At 50.1% G+C, this 16,696-nt stretch overlaps 1 protein-coding gene across 6 annotated transcripts in view; it reads right to left on the bottom strand.

Annotated features, from left to right (window-relative positions):
• Positions 1–16,696, bottom strand: part of RALGAPA2 (Ral GTPase activating protein catalytic subunit alpha 2) — a 103,267-nt gene that overhangs the window by 61,017 nt on the left and 25,554 nt on the right. For 4 of the 6 annotated variants that reach the window (XR_009277183.1, XM_058834902.1, XM_058834901.1 and 1 more), the window contains exons 12-24: positions 15,920–16,057; positions 15,223–15,371; positions 14,944–15,055; positions 14,114–14,351; positions 13,447–13,611; positions 12,235–12,375; positions 10,846–10,983; positions 10,213–10,295; positions 8,582–8,666; positions 8,332–8,499; positions 6,403–6,596; positions 5,799–5,897; positions 5,391–5,546 (exon numbers count right to left, since the gene is read on the bottom strand). Coding sequence is in view for 5 of the 6 variants with exons in the window: in XM_058834902.1 (XP_058690885.1) it covers positions 5,391–5,546; positions 5,799–5,897; positions 6,403–6,596; positions 8,332–8,499; positions 8,582–8,666; positions 10,213–10,295; positions 10,846–10,983; positions 12,235–12,375; positions 13,447–13,611; positions 14,114–14,351; positions 14,944–15,055; positions 15,223–15,371; positions 15,920–16,057 (1,866 nt within the window). In the remaining variant the exon portion in view is untranslated. The remainder of the gene's footprint in view (positions 1–5,390; positions 5,547–5,798; positions 5,898–6,402; positions 6,597–8,331; positions 8,500–8,581; positions 8,667–10,212; positions 10,296–10,845; positions 10,984–12,234; positions 12,376–13,446; positions 13,612–14,113; positions 14,352–14,943; positions 15,056–15,222; positions 15,372–15,919; positions 16,058–16,696) is intronic. The other 2 variants (XM_058834904.1, XM_058834903.1) reach the window with 1 other exon arrangement.

Raw genomic sequence — 16,696 nt, 5'->3', positions numbered from 1 at the left:
TGCTATCAGCAACAGGGCAAAATCAGGTAACTCAAACACAGCCCCGCTTCCTGCCCTCCCTGCAAACGTAAACTGCGGGCAGCAGCTCCCAGCCCGGCCAATGAATCACTCTAATTGAATGCTGTGTACACAGCAACTGGAAAACACAAGCCACAAGAAAAACATATGGTGATGGCCGTGGAAATTGGTTTACTCATTCCACACACTGTTGTTGCTTTACTTCTTTCATAATTGACCTTTAGAACGATAAATGTGTAAAATAATTTTGGTTTATTATGGCTCCAAACCTTTCAGCAATTACACAAAATGAAAATTTAAAAGGAAGTATTCATTCTGGAAGCATTTCCATTGTTTACATAATTGCACAGCTATAATTTAGCGTTCATGTTGTTAAAGAAAAGTGAAAACGGGGACCATTATGGACTATTTCAATTCAGAATGATGCTCTGTGGTGTTAAAGCTGGGGAAGAGGAGGGGGCAATCGCATGCATGTCCCTCTCAAATGCATTAACCCTATAAACGGCATCATATTTCAGCATAGCTTAATCTAGTCATTCCAATTATAAGGTCGTAAACATCCACCGAGTAAGCAAAATAAATTTATGCAAGTTCACCAAAAGGTCAATTGCAAAAATATTCTTTACCTAATTTTTGTTCGAGCTTTTGCAGATTACAGGTGTAACCAAATAGCCTGCCAGCTGCCTTCCTCACGTTCCCAACTGTCCCTCGACAGGAACAACACGGATTTCTCACTCAAAGTTCACTCTGTTCCTCACCGGCAGCTGAGATCTACGGCACGGGGAAGATCATTTATTTACAGAAGATTTAAGACTTGCCTTTTCTACTTTAAAGGAACAAATGCTTCCAGTTACTTGTGCCAAGTTTTCCTACCTACCTACCGTGACGTTTTAGGCAAGAGTTAATTTGTCAAAAATAAAGTTCCAACACAAATTTATGAAGTATTTTGGCAGCCCTGGGAGACTGAGGGTTAATTTATCAAAAAGCTCCATTTCAAGGTGCCAGGTAAAACCTAACCCCAGAACAGGTACATTTTGTAGCCCAAGTCCCTGGAGGCTGGAATACAACAGGAGGAGTTTTTTTTAGATTTCTCCCATTTTGGAGCACATCTGATACTTTCACAAGTGGGGAGAGCACTGGGATAAAGGACTGGAATAAACATTTAATATTTAGGTTTGTGGCTGCACAGGGCACTCCCCGAGCAGGCTGTGGGTGCACAGCCCTGCAGTCACTTCAGACAGAGCCCTGACCAAAACCAGCAAAACTGGGGAGCGTGGATGCAACTGAGGAAGGGAAACAAACAGAACAAAACCAGCAAAAGCACTGCTGAAGGCACAGCTCCTGCAGCTGGCAGCACCTGGCTCCCCCTCGCTGCCAGAATCTCCCAGCTCTTCACTCTTCCCACTCACAGGGGATGTCAGGGTTCCTGTGAGACCCTGGCATTTGGACTTTTGTTTGTCCCTACTGGAAATGTGCTGTCTGTGAACACTTTTTCACAGCACATCATGGGGGCACACAGGCAAATCTTCTACAGAAAATGAGATAAGGGGGGGATTAAGAGAGGGAGCCAGTGGAAAGAAGTCTCGAGAAGCTAAAATAGGGGAATCCAAGCCTTAATAGACTACATTGAGGTTATTTCCTTTTAAATGGCAGCCTGGGAAAGAATCTAAACAGCACGATGGTTCCTGTACAACCAAGGGCCCTCAAGTGCAACACCATCGGGCAGAAATCCAGGCAAGCAGCACCCGTTTCACGGGACAAAAGCAAAACTACTCATTTATTGTACCTTTGCACAGCTGCTGAGTGAGCACTGCACCCAAAGATCCACAGATGCTGGGGTTCTCTGAATGTCAGAGCAGTGTTAATACAAACAGGTAATTAATGACTCCTCTGGCAGCAGCTCTGCTGAAAAATGCTTCCTACTGCAAATGAGCCATTTCCCACACACACACAGAGCTCCAGTGGGTGTTTCTACAGAGCTCAGAGCTGCTGCAGCCCCCTTGCCATCATCACCTCCAGGGCCTTTGGAACAAATGAAGAGGTTTATGGACAATGGGCACAGACAGAGCTGCTGATCCATCCCAGCACTGCTCCAAGGAACTGAGCTACAGCAAAGCTGCTGAGTGCCCTGGCTGCAGGCAGCCTGTGCTCCAGGGCAGGCCTGCTGCTTGTGCTGACATTTAATCACCCAGGACATCTGCCAGCTCAGCTGGACTGCTGGGACTTCCCTCTTATTCCATATTTAAAGTTTGCTCTGCTCTTCGTATCACTGAACTGACAAAGGCACCAGCAGAGTCTCCTTCCTTGGCTGTCCACTGTCCTTTCCACAGAGAACCTCTGGAGACTCCACCTTTGACTGTGTGCTCCAAAAACTCAAGTATCCCACTCCAGAGGTCCTCTGGCAAGTAACTATGGTCATACCTCAATTAAATCTGTTAAACTCACTCCAAAGTCAGGAATACAGGAGACTCCCTTGCTCCCTTTGCAGGTAACCTGAGTGCCAGGTGACACCAGGCACAGCACCTGATGCTCACCTGGTGACAGGGTGAGACTGGCTAAAAAACAACAGGGGAGGGGAGAGTAGAAACCCAAAAAAGGATTAAAAACCTGCCTCTTTTTACAGTGTCCCACGAGGTGAGCACCTCACCTGCACAGCCTCCTCCCCTCAGACTATGAGCAGAAATTCAGACAGAAATAAGATACAAAAGTCCACAGAATTAATTCTTAGGAGACAACCACCAGCAAACTCAAAGGTTTTAAGTGCCAGAACGACCTGAGCTAAAGAATCCCAATTATGCCAACAGTTGATTTTCTGAGAAGTGTTTGTAGCTTTTTGGGATTGTGTTTTGGTACTTTTGTTATTCAGCAAAAAGGAGGAGGATGTGGAGCAAGAAGATGCTTATTGACTTTTTCAGGTGAATGAAGCAAAAAGCACTGTTACAGTAAGCAGCAATAATAACAATACATTTCTTTCCCTGGCTATTTGTAAAACCTGTGCACTGCAGTGTGATTCTGGGTTAAGAAGCTGCATTTATCACCCAAACCAAAAGACATGCCTGGCTGCAGCTGCTGGACAGGAGTGCTCTGAGCACCAGCCTCAGCTGGCAGCAGAAGGCAGCTATGCCCAGCCAGAGTGCAGCAGGTTATCCCCAGCATCCCTACAAACCACCCCAGGAACATTTCCTGATTTCCAAAGCCCCTGAGCTTGGTGCAGCACCTTCCCTAAGCCCCAGCTGGGTAGGGAACGTCCCAGCTCCTTCCCTTCTCGCTGGAGGCCAGGGAGGGGAGGCTGTGAGCCCCAAAGAACCCTGCTCAGAAAGGGCCAGGGAGAAAGGGCAGGGCAGCAGTGCAGTGCCAGGGCTGCAGCAGTGCAGGAGCAGTGCCAGGGCTGCAGCAGAGCAGGAGGAAGGCTCCCACACACCTCCCTCGGCCCCTGACCCCTCCTGTGCTCCCTGGCCGCCGCTGCCAGCGCTTCTCCCACCTGGAGAGGTGATGCAAGCCTTGCAGAGAGTTGTTCACTCCTCCAGGGATGGCTGCTGTCAGACACTTCCACAAGCACAAATTAGCTGCAGCTCATTACCCTGCTGTCTCCTCTGCTGAGCTAATTGCTCCATCCCGGGCTCAGCCACGGGAGCCTCCCATAAAATCCACCCTCACACTGCTCTTTTATGCACCCCCGAGACCCTGCTGCAAAGCTGGAATGACACTGCACTCTTGGATAGCATATTCAAAACCTGATTGTTTTGTTTTTCTAGCAGCCCTGAAAGCTACACAACACAGCAGCAATTTCCTATTCTCACATCCTTAAGTGAGCGAGGAGTGAAAAGAGAAATGCAGTTCCAATAAAAACACCTGTCATGCAAACCAAAATACTGAAAACCATTCAGGTCAAAGATGTTCCTCACTGTAATACTTCTACTAATTATGCAACCACCTAAAAAGCTCTTCTGAAGCAGCCAAGGTGATTTCCTGGAGCTGGGCTGTCTTTCTGTGGCTTTCCCACATAAATGCTACAAGTTGCAACTAGTGACCCACACAGAAGGAAAATTCCTCCATGGGACAGCTCCCACCCTTCCTTCTGTGAACATTCCTTACAAGGGAGACATTTATGCCAGTGCCTAGCAGACAAATTGTGCCAAAATTTGCCATTTTGTGCTAAAAAGGCCACCCCCAAGTTTATTTTATCTCTGAAATCCTAGAAAGCACGCTAGGATCCCTGTTCCAGTATCCTGTGACAAAAAGGCTGGCACTCTGAGCAGCCAGCGAGCACCCTGAGCCCATGGCCCTGCAAATACAGGAGCAGGAATAAGGACCCTGCTTCCCATCATCACCTGGCTCCAAGGCACCTCCAGTTAACACCTCACCATGTTCCACAGCTCAGGGAAGGACACACTCACACACACACAGCAGCCAACCTGCGGTCAAGTGTGCCACCAAGAGGCAAACACAGCCACCAGAGTGGAGAGCAAGAACAAAGAGCAGCAGCAGAGTCTGCAAAACATCCAGGGAGACACGGAGGGAGTGCAGTGTGGGGCTGGAAACATCCAGGGAGACACGGAGGGAGTGCAGTGTGGGGCTGGAAACATCCAGGGAGATACGGAGGGAGTGCAGTGTGGGGCTGGAAACATCCAGGGAAATACAGAGGGATTGCAGTGTGGGGCTGGAAACATCCAGGGAAATACAGAGGGATTGCAGTGTGGGGCTGGAAACATCCAGGGAAATACAGAGGGATTGCAGTGTGGGGCTGGAAACATCCAGGGAAACCATGGAGGGAGTGCAGTGTGGGGCTGGAAATACCCAGGGAAACCATGGAGGGATTGCAGTATGGAAATATCCAGGGAAATACAGAGGGATGTGCAGCTGCAGCAGGATTTCTGGGATCTCCCAGAAGAAAACCCCTGCCTCTATTCCTACCTGTTTAAAAGGAGTGTTTTCCAAATGCTCTAACTTTCCAGGAGGGAAACTGAGGGGCAGGAGCCTGGTAACAATTCCTTCTTTCCCTCTTCCATCTCAAACAATCCAACCTGGCTGATTTCCTAAAGGCACCACCAGTAACTCCCAGACTTTCCTTGCTGCCACCCCCAGCACAGCTGCAGCCCTTGCTCTGGTTCCTACAGCGATAAAAACCTGGGAGTGCTCACAGATAAGTCTTGAATTTGTACAAAGATTATTTCCTCAGGTTCCCACGAGCAGCGGGCCATTTCTGTGGGACAGCCATCATCACCTCAGAGCCTGGTGAAGCCTTTCCCTCGCCTGGCACCGAGGCCAGGGGGGCGCAGGGCAGGCACAGTGCCCGCAGCTGTGCTGGGTGCTGGCAGCAGCAGCAGCACCAGCAGCAGCAGCAGCAGCAGCAGCAGGAGCCCAGCCCGTACCTGGTCCTCGCTGGTCAGCCCCAGGCGCAGCACCAAGTAGAAATGCACCAGGAAGTCGGAGTTGGGCAGCAGGTCCTGGCGCCGGCTCATCATGGCACAGAGCAGCCTGAAGGCCTGCAGCTTCCCCTCCTTGTACTCGCTGGGCAGCGTGGCAGCCTGCAACGACAGCACAGCTGCAGCACCCCTGCAGCACCCCTGCATCCCCTGCAGCCTCCCCTGGATCCCAGCCCCTGCAGCTCCTGCCTCGCATTCCAGCCAGAGGCACCACTGTCCTGGCCAGCAGTGGCACAAAGAGCGAGGCACACAGAGGCAGCTCCACGCCCGGCCCTGCAGAGCCCTGCAGCTCCATGCACAGCCCTGCAGCTCCACACCCGGCCCTGCAGCTCCTGTGTCAGCCCCAGGACTGACCTTGAACAGCCAGGATGCAAATATCCTGAGGGGAGGGATGAGCACGGGAGGAGAGGGAGTTGACTGATTGTCCACGCTGATAGCGAGGTTGTCCCGGATCTGATGGGGTTAAAGAAGAGCGTTAATAAATCAGGATTTCTGTTAATAAATCAGGATTTTTGTTAATAAATCAGGATTTTTGTTAATGCTCCTTTTCCTTGCACGGTTATGTTTTAATTTTACTTTATTTACATTCGGGCACAGCAGCCTGGGCTACACCGAGTCCACACCGCAGCCAAAGCCACCAGGAGAGCTCGTTCTGTGCTGCTGCTCCCCATCCAGAGCAAACATCACCTGCTTGAGTCACACTGAGGCCCTTACACAAACACAATGTCTGCACTACCTTGTTCTTTGCTACCATTTCAATGCTCTTGTCATTGCACAGGGTTCTCTGCTGGAGCTAGCTGCTGGAAACCAGACAAGACAAAGCTTCCTTTATGACACAGCCCTCCCACACCTTGCTTATGCTCCAGGTGCTAACACAGAATCCCCTTTAATGATCATTTCCACAACCAAAGAAATGCTAATGACAGCGTCATTATCGTTAGCTGGAAGTACCACATACCTTGGCAAGTTTATACCACAGCTCGTAAAGGTAGCCAAAAACTTTTGCATGGATTTTGGGTGACTGTATGTTGTTCACATCCCCAAGAATTCCCAGGATCCTCCTCCAGAGCACGGCAGCAGAATCAGGATGCCAACCAACAAGGCTTCCACCAGCAATTATACTGCAGTCATCAGCCAGGAACTCACTGCTGTCTGCAAATTCCAATTTAGGTCCATTTCCACAAGTTAGAAATGCAGCCTAAGCACGAATTTGTTCAACAAAATCTGGTCATTACTCCTCCCAACCATCTTCCATCCCACAAGAATTCTCTCCCCCAAATCTCTTTCATTGCTGGAGCTGCTTCTGAGTCAAAGAAAACCAGGGCAGCAAACACAGGCAAAGGTGACAGAGCCTCAGGGCACAGCACACCCAGGGCTTCTCAGCAGGGAGGCAAATGCACCTAAAAGCAACCTTCAGGTGCCTGAGGGATCTATTCCATCAATAACTGGCTCTTACAGGTAACATTTCTATGTTTATAAAAGTCCTTTCTTTCTTGGTTTAAGATTACACAGTGTAGTGAGACCTGGCAATGCAAGTGGACAAAGGAATAAAAACCCAGAGCTGAAGAGCCTTGAGAAATGTGCTCAGGCATCAGCACTCAGCCAGAGCAGCTCCTGAGAGAGCAGAGAGCACAGAGAGCAGGGCTTGGAGAAGGCAGCCAGGGGAATGGAGTCGATATTAAACAGTCCAAAGGCTCTCTGGAGTGCAGATTTCAGTGACAAGAGCTGGCAGCTGCTCTCCTGTCCCAGGTGTGCAGGGAGCCTGCAGGAAACCCTGCACAGGAAATAATGTCCTCCTGTCCTCTCAGGACTCAAGGAAGGTTAGTGAAATAAAAGGCATTCCAGGTGCTTTTATGTCTGAATGTATTTACAAAACAGCTTTGGGAGTTCTTTTTTCCTGTTTCACTGTTGTAGCATTACAAAGTCCCGAGGTGCTGAAGCAGATGTTACTCATTAAGCACATTGGAATAACCTCCTGCAGCCCTGTGCTCAGGGCAGGGGCAGCTCTGCAGCTCAGAGGTGCTGCCAGGGCTGCTCTGCCTCAGCCCACGACAGCACAGGGAGCTGGGACTGCCTGAGAGGCTCTGCTGGGCCAGGACACCACCCCTGCCAGCCCAGCACGTGTGGCTTTGTCCTGCACCACAGCCACAAACACTCCATTTATCAAACCTCACACCCTCACCACTGCCAGCGTCACCTTCTCCAAGCAGCAGCCCCCTGCTTGGACTGGCTGTGCTGGTTCACCAAAGCAGACATTTCAAAGGAAAAGTTGACATGAAAAAGTACCCTTGGAATGGTGTATCCATTAGGAAAGCAGCCTGTGAGATATTCCTACAGTACAGCCTTCAGTTCCTGACCCAGTGTCTGCCTCACATCACCAGACCTTTACAGATGGCAAAGAATGAACCCTGTACTTCCCATCAGCCAAAAACCACAGTAAGGCATTTCCTCAGACCATGGAACAGAACCTGGTCACTTCAGACACCAGTCAGTGTGCTGCACCTCAGCACTGGGGGCACTGGGAGCACCCAGCACTGCCTGGGCACTGGGAGCAGCCCTGCTGTTTTCAGGTGGCTCTCTGGACCATCATTTACCAGCAGATCACCTGATGGTCCAGGTCCCTTCTGCCCCAGGCCTGCAGAAGCGTTTGGGGGGACACGTTTGGGGTGTCCCACAAGCCAAGTGGGGAGCAGAGCTCCTCTCTGGGGTGGGGTGCAGTGGTACCTGTGAGCTTGGAGGGTACCTGTGAGCTTGGAGGGTACCTGGAGGGTACCTGTGAGCTTGGTTGCAGGGTATCTGGGGGGTACCTGTGAGGTTGGAGGGTATCTGGGGGGTACCTGTGAGGTTGAGGGGTACCTGTACACCTGTGAGCTTGGTTGCAGGGTACCTGTGAGGTTGGCAGGCTCCTGTGAGGGGCTGAGCTGGAGCCAGCGTGGTGCTGCAGGATCCACACCTGTCCCAGCCTCGGGCTCGTCCTCGGCCGCCTGCCAGGCCACCAGAGCCGCGTCCACGTCGGTGGCACAGCCCAGGGACGTGTCACTGCTGAGGCTCTCACCTGCAAACAGCACAGCCTGCTCACAGCACGCCCCAGAACAGCAGCACAGCGCTGGGCTCCACACAAACACAGCAGCACTCACTTTTCTCCCTGTCTCTGTAACAGCCCTGCGAGTCTGCCCTCGCATCACCCAGCTCGGCCGTGCTGCTGCTCCTCCACATCGGCACCTGTGGGGAAAAATCCACCTCTGCTCACCCTGCCTTCAGCACCACAGCACATCCCAGCACATCCCAGCACATCCCAGCACATCCCAGCACATCCCAGCACATCCCAGCACATCCCAGCACATCCCAGCACATCCCAGCACATCCCAGCCCATCCCAGCCCATCCCAGCACATCCCTGCTCTTCCCAGCACATCCCAGCACATCCCAGCACATCCTTCACCTCTGCTCACCCTGCCTTCAGCACCACAGCACATCCCAGCACATCCCAGCACATCCCAGCTCATCCCAGCTCATCCCAGCACATCCCAGCACATCCCAGCACATCCCAGCACATCCCAGCACATCCCAGCACACCCTTCACCTCTGCTCATCCAGCCTTCAGCACCACAGCACATCCCAGCACATCCCAGCTCATCCCAGCACGTCCCAGCACGTCCCAGCACGTCCCAGCACGTCCCAGCACGTCCCAGCACGTCCCAGCACGTCCCAGCACGTCCCAGCACGTCCCAGCACGTCCCAGCACGTCCCACACCCTTCACCTCGGCTCATCCAGCCTTCAGCACCACAGCACATCCCAGCACATCCCAGCACATCCTTCACCTCTGCTCACCCTGCCTTCAGCACCACAGCACATCCCAGCACATCCCAGCACATCCCAGCACATCCCAGCTCATCCCAGCTCATCCCAGCTCATCCCAACATCATCCCAACATCATCCCAACATCATCCCACACCCTTCACCTCGGCTCATCCAGCCTTCAGCACCACAGCACATCCCGGCACATCTCACACCCACCCTCATCAGAGACCAACGCCAGCCCAGCCACGACATCCTCATCAATATTCACACTACCCAAGGGCTTGTCAGTGTCCCCAGGAACACATCAGGTGTCCCATTTCACCCTTTACCCTCCCCTCCCTCCGTTTTCACACCAACAACCAGGATTTTTTACCTCTGTTTTTCAAACACGCCTGAAATAATTTAAGGTATTAAAAAAAAAATAAAATCATCTTTCAGCCTTCATGTTTTACAGAGATGATCAGGCTGAGTCATTTATTGTTTCAACTCTTTGCTGAAAAGTTGCCATTAAAAATGCATGAAGTTTGCCTGTGCTAATGTCAACTCACACTAACATCTGCCATGCACGGCTGGTGAGAGGAACTGTGCTGAAGAGAAGCATTTTCATCAGTGCTTTAAACCATCAAACATTTATTCCAGTCTACTGCAGCTCTGTAATAGCCATGAATTATTCATCTTTTAAAAGTTACAAACTTCTTGTTGATGTTTAATATTTCAAGAAAGGACCAAAGCCTTGTGTAAGCCCAGAACAGACACACCTGCAGAAGCAGCTGATGAGGAGACACAGACTGATCACACCCAGCAGGACAATACCCTGCCACAGCTCACTTCCACATTGCACACCAGAAATGGGATTAATCACTGCCCACACTTTCCCCTCCTCGAGTTCCTGAATGCTGAAAGGTGTCTGATTAGAAAGAAAACACTGTTAGGACCCTATCAGAAATGACTTTTGCCTTTGCCTTACTTGCTCGGCTTCCTGCTCCTTTGCACATCCCCTATTTTCCTGAAGTGATCTGGAGTCTGAAGCTGAATTTCCAGCAGTTTTACCTGGAAGTTTCAGAAAGGAAACAAGAACTGTAAACATCTGCGGGACCAAAGCACACAGCAAGCCTCATGTAAACGTCAGCGATGCTGACACTATTTATATTTATAGTTCATATTTATATTCATATTTATAGTTAAGGGCCATACAACACTTCAGTGGGACACAAGAGGCTTTGGAAAGTCCTCTGGAAGCGTAAGATACAGGAGAGGAACTGAACTCCAACAGTAGCTTCAACACACCCAATTCAAATGGAAGTCAGGTGTAAAAAAAGTCAAGAGTTACACACAAAATGCCAGGATTCACACACACATTCCAGGATTCATTTCTGGCCTCCCTGCTGTAGAAAAGGTCTCATCCTGCATTAGTGGGGTCTAACTCCTTAAAAGAAAGTTCTTTCAAGAACTCACCAACTATGAGAGACTAAGAAAATGAGATAAACGTTTTAGAGGAGAGCTGGAAATCAAAGTAAGTAAGAGCAGCGTTTGTGAGGCTGAACAAGCCTCAACACTTTTCCTTGAAAAACACAGTATTGCTGTATTTTATTAAAATTACCTTGAAAAAACTCAGATGGAATCTGATCTGCAATATCTGAAGTGCTGCTGCTTCGAGTTAGCTGCTGCTCTTGGTCTGCAAATGGGCCTGCAGCTTCTGCTCCTTCTGAATTTTCCAGCTGTTGAGATTCTTCAACTTCTGTCGATTTAATTGCAACACAAAACATTTGCAGGAGCTCGTGTGTACATCTGTGAACTCCTTGCCTAAGAAAGCTCCATGAAAAAGTGACCCTGGCAAGTATTTAAAATTCCCAGGGTAAAATTCACAAGTTTTAATTTAAATTCTATAAAATATCCTTAGAAAAACGGTAAAGTTTAGGGGGAAATGCATGAGCAGCATAAAAGGTCTAAAAATAAGTGATTTTGGGAGTTAACAGAAAGGAGGAGGTGCCAGGAACCAAGCTGGGTTTTCAGTGCTGGAGACCCCTGTTCATTCTGGAGATAAAGAGCAGAGGCAACAAAATTCCCTTGAATGCAGCGTGGGGAGAAGGCACCTCCAAGAGAGAGGGGAAGGGAGGAGGAAAAAAGGCAAAAACTCAGAGGGAAAAAAACCTCTGAGCTACTTGGGTTACAGCTGGGTATAACCTGGGTTTGGCTTGTGAGGACAAACCCAAGCAGGCAGCTTTTGGTTTGGCTGTAAGTGCAGATGAGAAAGAAAAGGAGGAGAGAGAGAGGCATGAAAATTCCCAAGGGGAAGCAAAGTGACACGCTGGGGAAGGAGCAATGGGAACTGTTGAGATTGCAGAGCAGCACAGAGCTTTTAGAAACGCATTTCTCTTAGCATTTGGGAAAAAAATACCCCAAAAAAAAGCTAGTAGCACTCCAGCATTTCCATCCAGCAGTGTGTAAGTTTTACTATTGCTTTACTGCTTAATAAGCACTGTAGGTGTTTCAGGAAGTTATCTCAGGAGCACGTGCACAAAAACTAGCATTTCTGGTGTTAATGACTTCCAGTGTCTTACAAATGCAATAAAATAGAACATTCAATGCAATTCACTAACTGGAACAATTTCAGCTCTCCCCCCAAGATAACTGGAGATGGAAACACTCCAAAGATGTTCCACTGAGCAGGAATCCCCACGGGGCCAAAGAGCACCACGTCCAGAACTCTCCTTTCCCTTGCTGCTGCAGGTCATGACTCTGGGCAGGACTCAGGAATCACAAATCCCTCCCAGGGAGTGAAAGGTGGGAATTTTTACTTTAGCTACAAGGCAATGTAGATCTAATTGCAATTTCTGGCAATCTTTAATACCAAAGTGAATGAAAACCGCTTTGCCCACGGTGCTGCAAACATCCTGAGACGAACCCACCAGAGAGAAAGGGAACAGACAGAGAGCAGTTTAAAAATATAAGGGACATTGATATCAAAGATGACTTTAAAGTACAGTACCTGACAGTCTGTGAGAGCAAGAAGTGTAAGAGATACCAGGGAAGAGAGAGCTCACAGTGTGAAGCAGAAGAGGAACACTTTTAGTGGTTGGCAAAGCCTCATAGAGATGGACACAGTTGCTGATAGACTGGCTTCGCTTAGCTTCCAGGAAAAAAATAGAGCAATAATTACATCAGGAGCACAGTGAAACATTGCAGTTCTGAGTGTCACAACACAACAAAGCCCCATGTTTTGGGACAAAGCTCTACAGCAGCAAGCCCAGGGGTTTAGCCCCTGAGATGTAAGTTAATACTGTACAACACTCTCTCACACTGAAAGGGCAATAATCAGGGATTTCTGATCCACAGCAAGTGTGGAAGGGCCTTTAATCCAAACACACACAAACAAGAAAAGCCCTGGATCAACAACTCCAGGCTCTCCCTGCTGCTCTGGCAGGGTGTCAAAGGGGAAAACGCTGCAGCAGTAGAGAGAATCCTCCACTGCAGCACACACAGGACTCCCTGAACTCAGAAATAAAACTCAGACTGAAGAGGCTCTGCTGCCAGAGTGACCCAGGCTGGAGGCTGAGGCTCAGCCACAGAGCCACAAAACACCCTGAGCATCCTCCCAGCAGCTCCTGCCCCAAGCAGGGCATGGCCACGGGAGCCTGGCCCAGAACGGGCACAGGGACACACACTGACATGGAATAAAGGACAGGCAGGTTGCTGAAATGCCTGCACAAACCAGCACCTGCTCCATGCCTGGGGGCTGCCCCAGCAGCCCTCACCCCACTCACCCTCCTGCTCTCCTCTTCCCAGAAGAGGAAAACCTCCCCAGGCCAAGGGAAAGAGAGCACATAAAGCAATAACATCATTTACTGAACACCTGGTTTACCCTGCACTCCCAGGGAATAGCTGTATCAATATCTGTTACCTGCCTGACAGTAATAAATGCTTTCTTAGGAACCAATAAAGATAGCAGTGCACCTCTCCAGAAAAACCCCTCACCTGCACAGGTTTAACTCACAATAACGTCCTGCAACTAAAAGCTTTTAGAGAATGTCCCAAAATACCCTGTGATTCACACTGGCCAGGACATCCAGCCATGGCCATGCAAGCTCTCTGCTGGGGCAGTTCATTACTGAGCTGCTTTTGGCAGCAGCCCCCCTCAGAGGCAGACTGGGCTGAGTGTTTGTGAGTGTCTGGCTACCAAAGCACTGGGCTGTGCTCTCACCTGTGGCTCTCTGACGGACAATGCTCCTCGCCTTCTCCACTCCTGGGGCCCCAGAGGTCGTGGCACTTCTGAACCTCATCGGCTCCACAACTTCAGGGTGACTTTTCCAGCTTAAGGAAAAAGATCTTCCCACCACAGCTGTCTTCTGGGGCTCTAAAACACCACCTTAGGACAAAGGACACAAAACTTTCTGTCACAGGGTGCTTTGGCATGTATTTTCACTGAAGCACGAGTGGACTCACACATGGCAAATATGAACACTTTAAACAACACAAGTTAACTTTTGCTATTAATAAAAACCAGCTGGTACATCGAGCTACGTGCATCGATTTCAGGGTGGCATGGAAATGCAGCTAAAACACTCTCAATTAGAAACTGCACTAAAAACACAGGGAAAGGCATTTTTATAGAGTTGCCAGTGCCAGCCAACAGCACAGGAAACCACATTTCACCTCTGCTACCCAAAAACCCCTGGCTGTAGGTGCAGACCCCAACCAGCTCTCCTCCCTGCTGAAGGATGACAACACACAAACCCCAAGTGCTTCCCATCTGATTAAACAGGTTCTTACACCAGATGAAGTCGTGTTCAACATTAATTTAATTTTTAAGGTTAAGCCTCAATATTTAACCGGTTTGACACGGAGAGCACCGAAGCACAAAGACAAACCTTTGCCTCTCTGCTTTTTTTCCTTCTGCTCGCTGAGCTTGTCCAGGGGCAGGTTTGTCATCTCCACGCCGTACACAGTCCTGGCCAGCACGGCTGTCAGCGAGTCCATGATGCTGGCCCACTCTGTGACCAGCTCCTCCCAGTGGGTCAGGGCGGACAGCACGCTCAGCAGCTCGTCCCACAGCTCCCGGGAGATGAACACGCTCAGGCTGCCTCTGATCCAAGCCACCAGCAGGGTCTGGGGAACAGGGCCAGCTCGGGCAGGGCTGAGGAGCTCAGAGCTCCAAGCACAACCCACAGCTCCGACTCTACAGCAGCACGGGAGCCTGGTCAGGCACAGCTGATGTGCAGCGCTACCTTCCCTCAAAAACACCCCCCTGATGAAGGAAATGCAGGGAAATCTCAGGCTGGGTGTTAAGGGGTGTCCCACACCCACAGAACTGCAGCAGCTGAGCTCTGGGGCAGCTCTACACACCCAGCCACACTCCCCAGTGGAAGGACAGTAGGAAGCAGAAATGTCTCTCTCACTCAGCCTGACTCAGTTTTGACTTCTCTGCTGGACTTAGAAAAACAGGCACTTGAATTCTACACTTTAGAGACACACTCACTGAAAACATCCTGTCTGTGCCACCACAGTTTGTGAGAGAGCCCTGAAGGACAGGGCAAACCCAGCTCTCCCCTCTGCCAGAAACAGTTTACAAAACAATTGCTGGCAGAACAGGAGTGAACCCCTCTGCACAGGAATGCAAGCAGGTTTCACAGGACTCAACCAAAGCTGTGGGCAGCTGTGACAGAGCAAAGCAAGCATCCCCACTCACTCACTCACTCACCCTGAACAGCAGCCCTGCCATGCTCTGAGCAAACGTGTCCTTCGTCTGGCCCTCCTTCGGCTTCTGCATCACAGCTTCTGTTATCCTGAGGAGTACCTGCAGCATCTGCTCCCTGATGCCAAAACAGAAGGTGTTCTGTTAGCTGTAGCTGCCCATTAATGCTGCAGCACAGCCTCATCTCCTGAGGATGCGGTCACACCTCGCATCATCTGTGAAACAGCCTGCTTGGCTGTGGGCTGCAGCAGCTTTTCCTCCCCAGTGACGCTGTGTTTCCCTTACCACGTCTTTCTGTTCATGGACAGCTCCATTATCATGCGCCTGAAGATGCTGAGAACGGCTTTGCAAGCATCCACCTGCTCCTTCAGCAGCACAGGGACCTCAGTGCACGGCTCCAGCAGGAAAACGTTGGCTGAGTTGGTCAGGAACACCTGGCATTGACAGGCCGTGTGCAAGGAATGGACACAGGCAAGAAATACAGCAAAATACTCCTGCTGCCTCAGTTAAACCCTGCCCTTTCCTTCCAGGGGGTCTCATGCTTCCCCATCACTTGATTTTCCTGTGTTGCTCCAGCCACAGACCCACCAAGGCTCCGTGCAGGGTTTGTGGCTGTTTGTGGACATTCCTCCAGCCACTCATTTCCTGCCATCATATGCTCAAACAGCCAGCAGCATTTTCAAGAAGTGAAGTTCAGCAAAAGTAAATGCATGGTTCTGATCAATCCCTCGTACCCACAGGAGGAGAGGAATTACCCTTGTGTGTTAGAACACAGATCTCTGGCTCTGAGACACGGTCACCTGGGTTAATAGATGTGCTTCAGAGTGACACATGGAGTCCAAACTGTGCCTTACAAAGCCAACCAAGCCCGGGTTCCCCTGCACCTCAGGGCTGGTGAGAGACCGTGCAGCACAAGAAGTGACCCACCTGAGCAGGCAGGGCAGGGCAGGGCAGCCCCAGGTGTGCCCCTCCAGCAGCTCACCTGCAGCGCAGCCTGAGCTCCAGCCTTCACATCCCTGTCCTCATCCTCCAGCACACAGCCCCTGCTGACAGCGCTGCTGAAGGAGTAGGTCCTGCCCCAGCTGGAGGAGCGCTTGTGGCCGCAGGGCTCCGAGGAGAGCTGCCAAACACAGCCTGGTTAGCCACAGGGCACAGCTCCAGACTCACACCGGCCACCCCTGGCCCAGCAGCAAAAGCCAGGCAACTGCTGTGGCACACACTCATTCCCACAGGGAATTCCTGCCTGTCCTTTCTTCATTTCCAAACTTGCAGGCTCGTAAAAGTTTTACAAGGTATATTATTTAAAATATTTTACACCGCTTTTCCTAGTCACTGATTGTAGCAGCCCTTGAATTTAAGTCTGGCAAAACTATAAATTCTCTGCCAAACAAAGTAAAAACCTTGTAATTCTCGCTGTTTTACAGATCAAACCTCTTACTCAGTACTAGAAAACTCCCCTTTCAACAGTGTCACCGTGTCAACAGTGCACTTTTACTGATGGTTCAGAACAGGGTAATGAAAGGGATGCACAGGAACCGTATCTGCAGTTAAATTGTCTAGATTAAGGTGCCCAGTTACAGTAGACACAGATTAATGCATATTGTCCAATTTTTAGGCACCACCAAAAGGAAACAGCTCTCCATGCCTTAGGCCAGCAGACAGCCAATTTTAGCACTGCAGAACCCATCAGTGTTCATTCCATGAAGTTCCTGCTGTCATATTTACACACGGGGAATAACCACAAATGATGTCTCTCAAA

This window comes from Poecile atricapillus, chromosome 3, assembly GCF_030490865.1.
Source record: "Poecile atricapillus isolate bPoeAtr1 chromosome 3, bPoeAtr1.hap1, whole genome shotgun sequence".
Taxonomy (NCBI): domain Eukaryota; kingdom Metazoa; phylum Chordata; class Aves; order Passeriformes; family Paridae; genus Poecile; species Poecile atricapillus.
This window is presented reverse-complemented; position numbering and strand designations above follow the sequence as displayed.